Source organism: Amblyraja radiata, chromosome 12 (genome assembly GCF_010909765.2).
Source record: "Amblyraja radiata isolate CabotCenter1 chromosome 12, sAmbRad1.1.pri, whole genome shotgun sequence".
Classification (NCBI taxonomy): Eukaryota; Metazoa; Chordata; class Chondrichthyes; order Rajiformes; family Rajidae; genus Amblyraja; species Amblyraja radiata.
The window spans coordinates 21,919,613-21,932,363 of record NC_045967.1 but is presented as its reverse complement, the minus strand read 5'-3'; the positions used below and the strand labels follow the sequence as shown (position 1 = coordinate 21,932,363).

The window sequence follows — 12,751 nt, the reverse complement described above, 5'->3', positions numbered from 1 at the left end:
GATGACGTGTGGACTGGAGGGGTAAAAAGCCAAGGATCAGGAGAATTCTATTGTATCTGGGGGAAGGGGCAGAGAGCAGAACTGCAGGACACAGAGGAGACACAAGTGACTCAATTTACGATTTAGCAGCATGCACCTAAAAGTTTTCAGATCTTTTCTAGGTAGCCAATTCCAGTGTTCCACAGACAAATTCTGGACAGCTGGAATTCCTCACTCACCATAACTCCAGATACAGTGTTTCCAATTATTAATTTTTGAACACCTACCTTTAAATTGAGCAGGGTTGGAAAAGAGGGGAAAATAATTTTGTTGGTGGACCTCGAGCAGGGGAATATATAAATATTATGTTGTATTTCATGAAGGGCACTAAATGAAACCAACAACTTCCTCTCAAGATGCGATATTGCATTACTTCCATTCTTCCAACTGCAGCTGCAGACACTGGTAAACTTATTGAAAACAGAATGCCAGAAACATCAGGCAGGATAAGGAGAGTCTGCAGAAGAGGACAGAGGTACTCCAAAGCAATACGCTCCCCCCCCCACAAAACCCGTGGTGAATATGGAATAAATGAGGTTGACAGTTCAGTGCTGAAAATAGGTCTTTTTCACGACTGGACAGACCTGGCTCCCTCATGTGGCCACACAATGTAGATTAGAGGGTCCAGTTCATGGAGATATTTTATCAGCATCTTCTAATAACCATTCTCTACAAGAACATCCAGTGAAAACATAAAGGTGTTCTAATATCATTCTGCTGTCCCGGCTTTCAAGGCCCCTAGGCTGTGGGCCGAGCATCAAAAATGCGTCTAGAAATCAACTTTTGTGACCCATGTCTCGGAACTACATTAAATTTTGCAGATTTAGACAAAATATAATTGAGAAGGAAGTCATAACTCGTCAGTGCCAAAAGTTGCACAATAATTAATTAAACTAATTAGAAAATGAGATCGAAAAATGTAAGCACCATCTAGTGTGCAATGCCCATATTGCACCATGGGGAGCCCATTTCCGTGTTGCAATTGCATATATATGCCAGCATGCCCTTCTCGATCATCATGGTGATGATGGTGGGGAACAGCACTGCCCTGCACGCCGCCCAGGCCACCTTCAGCACCACCATAAGGCGGACCGCCTGCTCGCTCGCTGCAACACCGGCTGGCCGACAGCCCGACCGACCCCTAGCAGCACCCACCAGCCGTCCGACCACTCTCAGCACCTACCGCGGCCTGACCACTCTCACCACCCACCGACGGCGCGACAGCCCGACCGATCCTCCACAGCATCTTTCGGCCTACCGACAAGACCGACCTACTGACCCTACATTTGTTATTTATCATTCTTATTTAACAGTTCACATCTTAACTTTATAAAGATAAAGCAATTGAAAAACAAAATTATCAGCAAGGTTAGCATTACCTTTATTCCTTGGAAACCTTGCTATTGCTATTGATGTAACGTGCATTGATTGGACAATTACTACTCGGAAAATTGGAAGTTTTTGTCATATTTTTCAAAAAATGTGTAGGTTTTGTTCTTGACGAGTTTCAGGTACGATTTATATAATATTTTTACACAATATGTTAAAAATTCAGGTAGTTCCGTGAGTTGGGTCACAAATTTGAACAAAAAAGCTCCTCGGCCCACAGCCTACCCGTGCAAATTATGAGAGTGTCTGTCATCTTCAATCATCAAAGCAACTAAATTGTCATTTCAATGCTACATACTTCAGGCCCAGAAAAGGAAGCGTAGAAAATGTAAAACATTTAAACAACCATGGTTGAGAGAAATCACATTTCATTGCATGCACAGAAATTACAATGCAAGCAAAAGCAAATTCCATAGAAATTGTAACTTGAGGATGGACATAGTCAGTATGTTGCTTTTGTATGTTTCTATCCCTGCACCATAAATATGAATGCCTATTATTTAGTTTTTCCATCAACATTCTCATCCAAATTAACTTGTGATGCAAGCACCATAACCTTGAGTGATACCATCATAGCTTTTATATACTGGCAGAGAATATATCTCTTAATGGAAAGAAACAAATCACGTGGCACCAGTCAAAAGTGAGCCAACTTTTCTGAGCAATCTGTCAAATTATATCCTCAATTAATACTAGTTTTCAGGTCAGGTCAGGGGGGGGAGGGGCGGAAGGGGGAGTTCCCCCCCTGCCATGGACACCGTGCAATCCCGTGCTACCTGCTCCATGGTTGGATAGTCGGCAACTAAACCGTCTCTCCCACCTGTGGACCTCCAGCAGGAGGGGGCTGTAGACCCCCAGCAGGACCAAAAACAAGACCTGTCAAAGGGCGGATGAGCTTCTAGCGAGCCAACGGCCATCCACACTTCAGTAGAGGTTGTGCTCACTGTTGTACATAGCATTGTAAGGAATGATGATAAAGCACACACACCAATATCCTATATATCCAGCGGCGGAAGTCCGCAGGAACTGGCGGACAGAGATATGTGGCGCTTCCGTCACCGTTCCCGTTGGAAACCAGCACCACTGCGTCGCTAATGTTTTCAACAATGACGAATGAATGAATGAATACTAGTTTGGTTAGTCCCCACAGCCGAAAATACAACTGAATTCAAACTCAAACATTGCTTATAAAATTAAGAATTTTTAAATGCCATTTTTACATTATTTTTAATATTTAGTTCAGAAAATCTTAATCACTGTGCACATGGTACAAATTGTTTGCATTTTTCAAATAATCTGGAAACTCACAAAATATTACTTACATTTCTGAGAATTCAAGTTCTTGATTTTGGACACAAAATGTGTTTACAATTTTAAAAAAAATTCTAGACTCTTATATACAGTTAAACTCTGATCATTCTAATCATCATGAATGTTGAACAACTTTGCAATTTCATTGAGGTCATCATGTTCTTCACCATCCTTAATGACCTGTATATTGGGGGGGAAAAAAAGGATAAATGCATTGGAAGAATAAAACATGGGAGATCATTTGGAAAATTTGAGGAAGTAATTCAGAATGCATTTTCAACATCTCTCCTCCTCTGCCATTCTATGATTCTGTTCTTAAAACCAGCATTTTGAGAATGTGTGCAAGAAGGAACTGCAAATACTGGTTTACACCAAAGATAAACACAAAATACTTAAGTATCTCAGGCAGCATCTCTGGATAGAAGGAATGGATGACGCCAGGTCAAGACCCTTCCACAGACTGAGAGTCAGGGGAAAGGGAAACAGGAGATATAAACGGTGGTCTAGAGAGATGTACAACAAAGAAATGAAAGATATGCAAAACAGCAACAATAATCAAGAAAACAGTGCATTGTTAGTGTGGACTCAGTGAAGTCGAGTTATACAGATAATAAAACTCACCAGGAGAAAAAAGAGAGCGAGAATGGGAAGGGGAGTTAAAGTGTTTGGCAACCGGTGTGTTTGACTTCAAACCACGCAATCTCAAAATGTTGTAACATTGCTACAGATACTATTATGAAGCCAAGTTATAAAGAGGGTCTTGATACAAACTTACAATTTAGTTGTTCTTAGTCCACAAATATTTACATAAATTGCCTGAGTTGTATGGAATAGGGAGCATCCACAGGAGGATGAAGAGGTCAATAAAATGTCATTATTTTGGTTACAGGCACATCGTTGCGAGATGTGCTCACCGACAGTAAGATGGTTTTGGAAAAGACTAGGATAGCAAAACTGCAAGCAGTATTGAGGCACAGTGCCCTCCATAATGTTTGGGACAAAGACCCATCATTTATTTATTTGCCTCTATACTCCACAATTTGATTTGAGATTTGTAATAGAAAAAATCACATGTGGTTGAAGTGCACATTGTCAGATTTTATTAAAGGCTATTTTTATACATTTTGGTTTCACCATGTAGAAATTACAGCCGTGTTTACACAGAGCCCCCCCGCCCCAGTTCAGGGCACCACAATATTTGGGACACATGGACACACAGGCCTTTGTAATTGCTCAGGTGTGTTTAATTGCCTCCTTAATGCAGGTACAAGAGAGCTCTCAGCACCTTGTCTTTCCTCCAGTCTTTCCATCACCTTTGGAAACTTTTATTGCTGTATATCAACATGAGGACCAAAGTTGCCAATAAAAGTCAAAGAAGTCATTATGAGACTGAGAAACAAGAATCAAACTGTTAGAGACATCAGCCAAACCTTAGGCTTATCAAAATCAACTGTTTGGAATATCATTAAGAAGAAAAAGAACACTGGTGAGCTTACTAATCGCAAAGGGACTGGCAGGCCAAGGAAGACCTCCGCAGCTGATGACAGAAGAATTCTCTTTTTTATAAAGAAAAATCTCCAAACACCCGTCCGACAGATCAGAAACACTCTTCAGGAGTCAGGTGTGGATTTGTCAATGACCACTGTCTGCAGAATACTTCATGAACAGAAATACAGAGGCTACACTGCAAGATGCAAACCACTGGTTAGTTGCAAAAATAGGATGGCCAGGTTACAGTTTGCTAAGAAGTACTTAAAAGAGCAACCAGTTCTGGAAAAAGGTCTTGTGGACAGATGAGACGAAGATTAAAGGGCCTGTCCCACCAGCATGCGACTGCATGCGTCTAGCGCGACCAAACGTGGTGGCTTGAGGCGTACGGCCTCGCGGGGCCGGTCCAAATTCCAACCGCGGAGCCGTCTGGAGTTGTGCGGGGCTGGTCCCGACGTCATACTCACCAATCAGCTGGGCAGGAGGCGGGATGACTGAATTTGGACGTCGCACGGCGTCGGGCGGTTACGTCATCACACAACGGCACGCCGGGCAGTCACGTCATCGCGCAACGTCACACGCTAGGCGTACGCCGTCGAGATGCTGCGTACGGCGTCAAGACGTTGCGTACACCCATCAAGGCGCAGCGTACATCCTCAATGCGGCTGCGGGCTGACAGGCCGTTGCCGCGCGGATTTTTGGACAGTGTCAGTTTATCGGAGCCCCGCGCGATGTCGGGACCAGCCCCGCACAACTCCATACGGTTCCGGCGATCGGGGACCGGCCCCGCAAGGCCGTACGGCTCAAGCGACCACGTTAGGTCGCGCTCGTCGCACGCTGGTGGGACAGGCCCTTAACTTATATCAGAGTGATGGCAAGAGCAAAGTATGGAGGAGAGATGGAACTGCCCAAGATCCAAAGCCTACCACCTCGTCTGTGAAACACAGTGGTGGGGGTGTTATGGCCTGGGCATGTATGGCTGCTGAAGGTACTGGCTCACTTATCTTCATTGATGATACAACTGCTGATGGTAGTAGCATAATGAATTCTGAAGTGAAAAGACACATCCTATCTGCTCAAGTTCAAACAAATGCCTCAAAACTCATTGGCCGGCGGGTCATTCTACGGCAAGACAATGGTCCCAAACAGTTTTTCAAAACTAAAAAATTGTAAATTCTTGAGTGGCCAAGTCAATCACCCGATCCGAACTCAATTGAGCATGCCTTTTACATGCTGAAGAGAAAACTGAAGGGGACTAGCCCCGAAAACAAGCATAAGCTAAGGATGGCTGCAATACAGGCCTGGCAGAGCATCACCAGAGAAGACACCCAGAAACTGGTGATGTCCATGAATTGCAGACTTCAAGTAGTCATTGCATGCAAAGGATATGCAACAAAATACGAAACATGACTACTTTAATTTACATGACATTGCTCTCTCCTAAACATTATGGTGCCCTGAAATGGGGGGACCATGTATAAACACTGCTGTGAATTCTATATGGTGAAACCAAAATGTATAAAAATGGTCTTTATTAAAATCTGACAATGTGCACTTTAACCACGTGTGATTTGTTCTATTACAAATCTCAAATTGTGGAGCACAGAGGCAAATAAATAAATAATGGATTTTTGTACTGGGTACTGTGTAGCAAAAGGTATTCATGAATACTTGAATGAAATGAAGACTGTGCCTGTGATAACACACAAAAAAAAATCTTGCTTCTATTTAATTTTTAATGACAACTCTAACCTTTCTGGCAATAGGCATCCTGTTAAAAACATTCCACAAAAGAATTCCCACGACTACTTTGTCTCTCAAGTAGAAGATGACGCCTTTTCCATAGTCATCTCCTCCTGCAGGTGGATGAGCCACAGCGGTAGCATCAGCAGGCACACTTACAGAAGTGGCAACTGTTTCAGTTTCGCTTTCTGATCGGATTCCTGTACCTACATTCATGAACAAAACACATGGTTAACAACATGTGGAAAAATTCACAAATGCCATACCCAATGTCAGTGTCGTACATCCATTACATTTCACCATTGAAGTTGCAACAGCTTCTGTTTGCATAGAAAGTCCTTAACTGGCTATGGATGTTGGATATTGAGAACAGAGACCCTGCTTATTGTTGCTGTATCTATCTTATGGCATTAATGCCATATAGAGCATATCTACTGCCACACTATTTAACTTTTGCTTACACACCACTGATCTTATGTTTCTGAGTTAGCACCACTGGAAGAGCTTAGGGAGTTTTTGATTTGAGCATCATACCTTTAAGAATTGTGTGGTTAAGTTTCATGGTGACATTAAAGAAACTATAATAGGTTAGCTGACTGCTGCATATTCTCCTTTCAAATAAAGCTAGTTCAAGCAATTAGGGAACAGCCAAACCATGACATAGTTATTTTCTACAATAATTGAGTTAAAAATCAGACTGAACATCTCCAACTTAATTTAATTTAAAATATAACGGGTTTTTTTTTCAAAATGCTATTAAAAAACCCACCATGTTTTAATATATAAACATCCAAAGAGAGTCTTAAAAAGTAAACCATGCTAACATAGATGGAAATTTAACAAAAAACAGAATATGCTCAAAATATACAAGTCAGCCAGCATAGGTGAAAAGAGGAACAGAATTAGCATTCAAGTTCAATCACTTCTTAATGGAATCAGTTATGGAGAAAGATGGATCTTTACTATTAGCAAAATTAGTATGATTCATCTTAATTTACAAAATATACGGCAACTTACCAGTCATTTCTGTCACAGCTCTGGGGGTGTCTTTTGCAGTTCCCTTGGCAAACACTCCCACGGTAGGTAAACTACTGTCCACAATACCAATGGCTTCATAACCCACATCAGGGCCCAGGTCACTCCTGCAACAGCAAGAATTAGAATTTGACATTGTAAAATATTAGTCAACCACTAACAGTTATTCTATTCTTCATGTTTAGATATTCGTCAAGTGAATGACGATACCGAGTGATTTCATACCAAAACATAGACTGATGCCAATACGGCTTTGAAGCTCCAGTCATGTTTTCTCCAGCCAATCTGCCACTCACTACAGCATGGTCATGGTGCTCTACACGCCTTCTACCCAACTTGAGGTCATAAAAACATGCAGCATCTCCAGCCTGTGGGGTTAAAAAACAAACATTTTTGCTACGAAGCCAAAGGTATACCTTAATTATCATACATTGTACACACAGAGCCCTCCATAATGTTTGGGACAACGACCCATCATTTATTTATTTGCCTCTGTACTCCACAATTTGAGATTTGTAAGAGAAAATATCACATGTGGTTAAAGTGCACATTGTCAGATTTTAATCAAGGGTATTTTTATACATTTTGGTTTCACCATGTAAAATTTACAGCTGTGTTTAAATATAGTCCCTCCCCATTTCAGGGCACCACAATGTTTGGGACACATGGCTTCACAGGCGTTTCTAATTGCTCAGGTGTGTTTAATTGCCTCCTCAATGCAGGTATAAGAAATCTCTCAGCACCTAGTCTTTCCTCCAGTCTTTCCATCACCTTTGGAAACTTTTATTGCTGTTAATCAACATGAGGACCAATGTTGTGCCAATGAAAGTCAAAGAAGCCATTATGAGACTGAGAAACAAGAATAAAACTGTTAGAGACATCAGCCAAACCTTAGGCTTACCAAAATCAACTGTTTGGAACATAATTAAGGAGAAAAAGAGCATCGGTGAGCTTACTAATCGCAAAGGGACCGGCAGGCCAAGGAAGACCTCTACAGCTGAAGACAGAAGAATTCTCTCTATAATAATGAAAAATCCCCAAACACCTGTCCGACAGATCAGAAACACTCTTCAGGAGTCAGGTGTGGATTTGTCAATGACCACTGTCCGCAGAAGACTTCATGAACAGAAATACAAAGGCTACACTGCAAGATGCAAACCACTGATCAGCTGCAAAAATATGATGGCCAGGTTACAGTTTGCCAAGAAGTACTTAAAAGAGCAACCACAGTTCTGGAAAAAGGTCTTGTGGACGGATGAGACAAAGATGAACTTATATAAGGCTGATGGCAACAGCAAAGTATGGAGGAGAGAAGGAACTGTCCAAGATCCAAAGCATACCACCTCATCTGTGAAACACAGTGGCCGAGGTGTTATGGCCTGGGCATGTACGAGGGCTGCTGAGGGTACTGGCTCACTTATCTTCATTGATGATACAACTGCTGATGGTAGTAGCATAATGAATTCTGAAGTGAAAAGGCACATTCAATCTGCTAAAGTTCAAACAAATGCCTCAAAAATCATTGGCCGGCAGATCATTCTACGGCAAGACAATGATCCCAAACATACCGATAAAGCAACAAAGGAGTTTTTCAAAGCTAAAAAATGGTCAATTCTTCAGTGGCCAAGTCAATCACCCGATTTGAACCCATTTGAGCATGCCTTTTATGTGCTGAAGAGAAAATGGTAGAGTACAGTGGCAAATAAATAAATTATGAGTCTGTCTCATACATTATGGAGGGCACTGTATAAAGTATAGCCAATTTTAGTTGTAGAAAAGTTGGCAATCTTACACCATTTAATAATTTTACTGCAAAAGCTGGAAATTTATGGAAGAAAATAATATATACAATGATGAGGAAGACTACTGTGGAACTGATCTTGGTATTTGGAAACTTAAAAAATAGACCTTCGCAATAACAGTTCTTTGAAAAATAAATGCAAAAAGATGTTTTCGAAAATGATGTACTTACCACCCATATATTTGAACGTGCTTGTAGCTCTGCATTCACCCTGAATCCACCCAAATCAGAATCCAGCTCTAACCTTGCTGACTTTGCTAATTCAACACAAGGTTCAAGTCCCACTGCAGCAATAACATGATCAGTCTTTATCTGTGAACAATAAGCCAATTAGTTCTGGCGAGTTTAACTGTCAATTTGGTTAACAAAACTAATATATTTGAATACTTAATTTCAAAGTTATATTAAAAATACTTACAGTTTGGCCATGCTTGAGCAGCAGAACAACTTTATTATCGTTATACTTGGCAGATTTCACAAGTGTATTGGGCATGACATTGACACCCTCTAAAACAGGAAACAGTTTCATTTTAACACGGAACTCTAACTTAATAGCCAAGATGTATCTGCAGTTCCATAATGTGTTCAAGTGTGAAGTATTACATTGAACTTAGACTAGAAGATTTGCTCTCAAATCCTGCTTATTAACTTTAATGAAAATGTTATACTTAACAAGAACAGATAATTTATTTTAGATTGAGTTTGCAGGAATGCTTCAACTATTCAGCTACTTCAACTAAATGTTTCAGATTTAAAAAAAATCAACATGTAAAAGGTTTTCATTTTTAATTGTTTTGCATTTTTTCTGAATGCCAAAGGGTTTTCAAAAGAGTTTCACAACGAGGGCTTGATTGATCCACTTGTTTTACAATTATGTCATCAGAGGCCTTGGTGCTGCACTGCTGAATTAGGAAGGTTATCTTTTACATGCAAATAAAAGTACGCACCCTTATCCAAACCTCAATGTTTCTTGAGCAAAAAACAAAGTGCTGGAGGAACTCAGCTGGTCAGGTAGCATCAAGGGAAGAAGGTCTGAAGAATGGTCTCGACCAGAAACGTCACCCATTCCTTCTCGCCAGAGATGCTGCCTGTCCTGCTGAGTTACTCCAGCTTTTTGTGTCTATCAAGAGAAGAAATGGACAGACAACATTTCACGTTGGGATCTTTTTTAGACTGGTCAGAATCTGAAGATGGGTCCCAACCCAAAATGTTGCCTGTCTGTTCCCTCCACTGATGTTCTCTGACATGATTTTTTTCACCACTTTGATTCATTGCTCAAGATTCCAGCATGTTCAGTCGTTTGTGCTTCCATATTCCTTGTCATCCAAAGAACCCAGTATTTTAGCGTAAGTGTACGGGGTGATCGTTGTGGACTTAGTAGGTTGAACGATCTGTTTCCGCATTGTATCTCCGAAGTTTCATTTGAGGAATATCTTTATCTAATCAATCTGGCTAAACTTTATGAAGAGGTAACAAAATGTATTGAAGAGAGGGGGGAATGGCAAGGGTAAGAAGAGCTCATAGATTTGCTGGCAACTTCCACACAGAGACGAAGGATTAAGAACTCAAGTAAGTTACAATCCATTAGTGGTATTCTAGAGAGATTTGTTTGCTCAATTGTGCAGTAAGGAAGTGAGAATGAAGGATCCGGCTTTGAGGGCATGATCAAGTACGATGGCATAGTAAATGTTGCGCACACAGCGATTAATTCCAATGCAGCATTGAAAGGCTAGATGTTTGGGCAAAACTGTGGTAAGCAGAATTTAACGTGTGAAAAAGTGAATTATTTTACTTTGGAGCCAAAACAATTCAAAATCTTTTAAATGCTATAATGCTCTGAACTGCAGAAGAGCAGAGATCTGGGAATCTATGCAGAAATCACTAAAAGCTATTATCAGGTACAAAAAAAGGCATGGACCAGGATAGAAACAAGTTATTGACTGGATAAGGGTTAGGGTCAGACCATAATTAGCAGATGGGAAAGACTACAATGGGTGGAGGGGGCAAGAAAAGAAATTAGAGCTAAGCACTCTAATGTTCACGTTAGAAACTTTTGAAAAAGGGGTTGGATATATATGGATAACTGCAAAGGGCCAATGTCGCTAGGTTAGTGAAAGATCCATAAATTAGATTTTTGATTGATGAAGGCTATTTGATTGCTACTGAACTCAGAGGGAGATCAAGTTAAGATGTTGGTTGGCCACAATCTAATTTATTGAATAAGCGAATAAGCATTGACAACTTTAAATAAACTGGTCTCACTTCGAGTTCAATGACGCAGTCGAATTACTACCATTTAACCATTTATGAATTATATTCGAAATAACCATATTCAAATTAGCTTCAATGCAAATAGAACTGTGCTGAATAAAATACAATACCATTTTAACTTCTGTTAAACCAGTAATATTTCCAACAAAATACTGAAAATCTTCATAGAGAGTGGGAGGAAGGAAAGGGTCATAAAGTAGGATGTTTTATTCTGTGATAAATTACACTGTATATTTGGGACTTTATTTGATTTTTTTTTTTAAATCTCTATTTATATCGATTCTCAATTTAACAGAGGTTGACTGTACAACAATGTAATTTAATAGTTTGAGATTAAGATTAGCCAAATATTCTGTGTTGCAAAAGATTTACTGTTGGCATGCTTATGTAAATTCCAAAGTTTAACATCAAAACAATAAATTTCTACCATCAATCAAAACACTTCAAAATAATTTCCACAAAAATAACAATGAAGGATCTTTACCTTTCCTTACTTTCTCAGTTGTCCAGTTGCTGAGATATTCTGGGAGAATTTTACCCATGTTTCCTTTCTCAGGAAATATCTGGATCACTTCAAGTTCTGTATTCTGTGCTGTGATTTAATATGTCATGGTTTAGAAAAGTACACGGGGAACAAGTAAAATATCTAATATTAGATTTAGGATAATTGACAGTTTTATAAAGAGCTTCTCGACCCTGCTGCCATTCATGGCTGCTCCAACTTTTCTCGAGTCCACACTTCTGTTTATGCTCCTCAATGCCATTACCGAAAAAAATAACTCCTCCGTTTTGTTGAAAGAAAACAACATAGTAATAAAATTTAAAATAATAAAATGATGCATTATGGCAGGTCAAATGGCAGAACAGGAAGGATCATTTATCTACAGTGGGATCGTGGGGTGCAAGTCATAATTCTCCTAAAGGGTGTTAAAGATAACATATGACATGCTGACTTTCATTTGTGCATCGAGTATAAAAATCAGGAAGTCATGTTGCAGCTGTGTAAAACTTTTGACACAAAGGCGGCTGCTGTGTGTGTGTGTGTGTGTGTGTGTGTGTGCGTGCGTGTGTGTGGTTTAGCTTTCTAAAATGGGAGAATTCAACATTCATACTGTTGTGTTGCAAAGTACCCAAGCGGAATACAAGGTGACATTCCTCCAATTTGCATGTGGGCTCACTCTGGGAATGGAAGAAACAGAAAGAGCATCTCATATTCCACTTATGGAGTTCACAACCGAATAGTATAAACTTTGAATTCTCCAATTTTAGGTAATAGATCTACAAACATTCACCCCCTTCCCCTCATCCCTGTACCCCACCTGGATGTGCATCCATTTCTCCCTTTCTCCTTCCACCTATATTCCTTCCCCTGGCTTCACATTTCACGTCTCTTCTATCTCAATGTCCTTATCTCATGCTTTTTGTCTTTTTAATCTCTTTAGTCCAACCATCTGCCAAAAACACCCCTCCCGTCTTACCTGTATCCACCTATTAGCTCCCAGACTTTGGCCCACCCTCACCTCTTATCAAGGTTTCTCCCCCATACCACAATCAGTCTGAAACATCACCCATCAATTTTGGTCACCCTATCATAGAAAAGATGTTGTTAAGCTGGAGAGGTTGCAGAGAAACTAGGAGTGGTTACGACTACTCAGTGGTAGTTAGCTCCACCAA

The 12,751-nt window shown here is 40.3% G+C and overlaps 1 protein-coding gene across 7 annotated transcripts in view; it reads right to left on the bottom strand.

Moving 5' to 3' along the window:
* Positions 1-2,616: 2,616 nt before the first annotated feature.
* aifm1 (apoptosis inducing factor mitochondria associated 1) overlaps positions 2,617-12,751 on the bottom strand; it is a 55,500-nt gene continuing 45,365 nt past the window's right edge. For all 7 annotated transcript variants that reach the window (XM_033030370.1, XM_033030369.1, XM_033030371.1 and 4 more), the window contains 7 exons: positions 11,562-11,669; positions 9,225-9,313; positions 8,978-9,118; positions 7,231-7,373; positions 6,988-7,112; positions 5,980-6,176; positions 2,617-2,919 (listed from right to left, as the gene is read on the bottom strand). In XM_033030370.1, the coding sequence (XP_032886261.1) occupies positions 2,848-2,919; positions 5,980-6,176; positions 6,988-7,112; positions 7,231-7,373; positions 8,978-9,118; positions 9,225-9,313; positions 11,562-11,669 (875 nt within the window). In that variant the 3' untranslated portion in view covers positions 2,617-2,847. The remainder of the gene's footprint in view (positions 2,920-5,979; positions 6,177-6,987; positions 7,113-7,230; positions 7,374-8,977; positions 9,119-9,224; positions 9,314-11,561; positions 11,670-12,751) is intronic.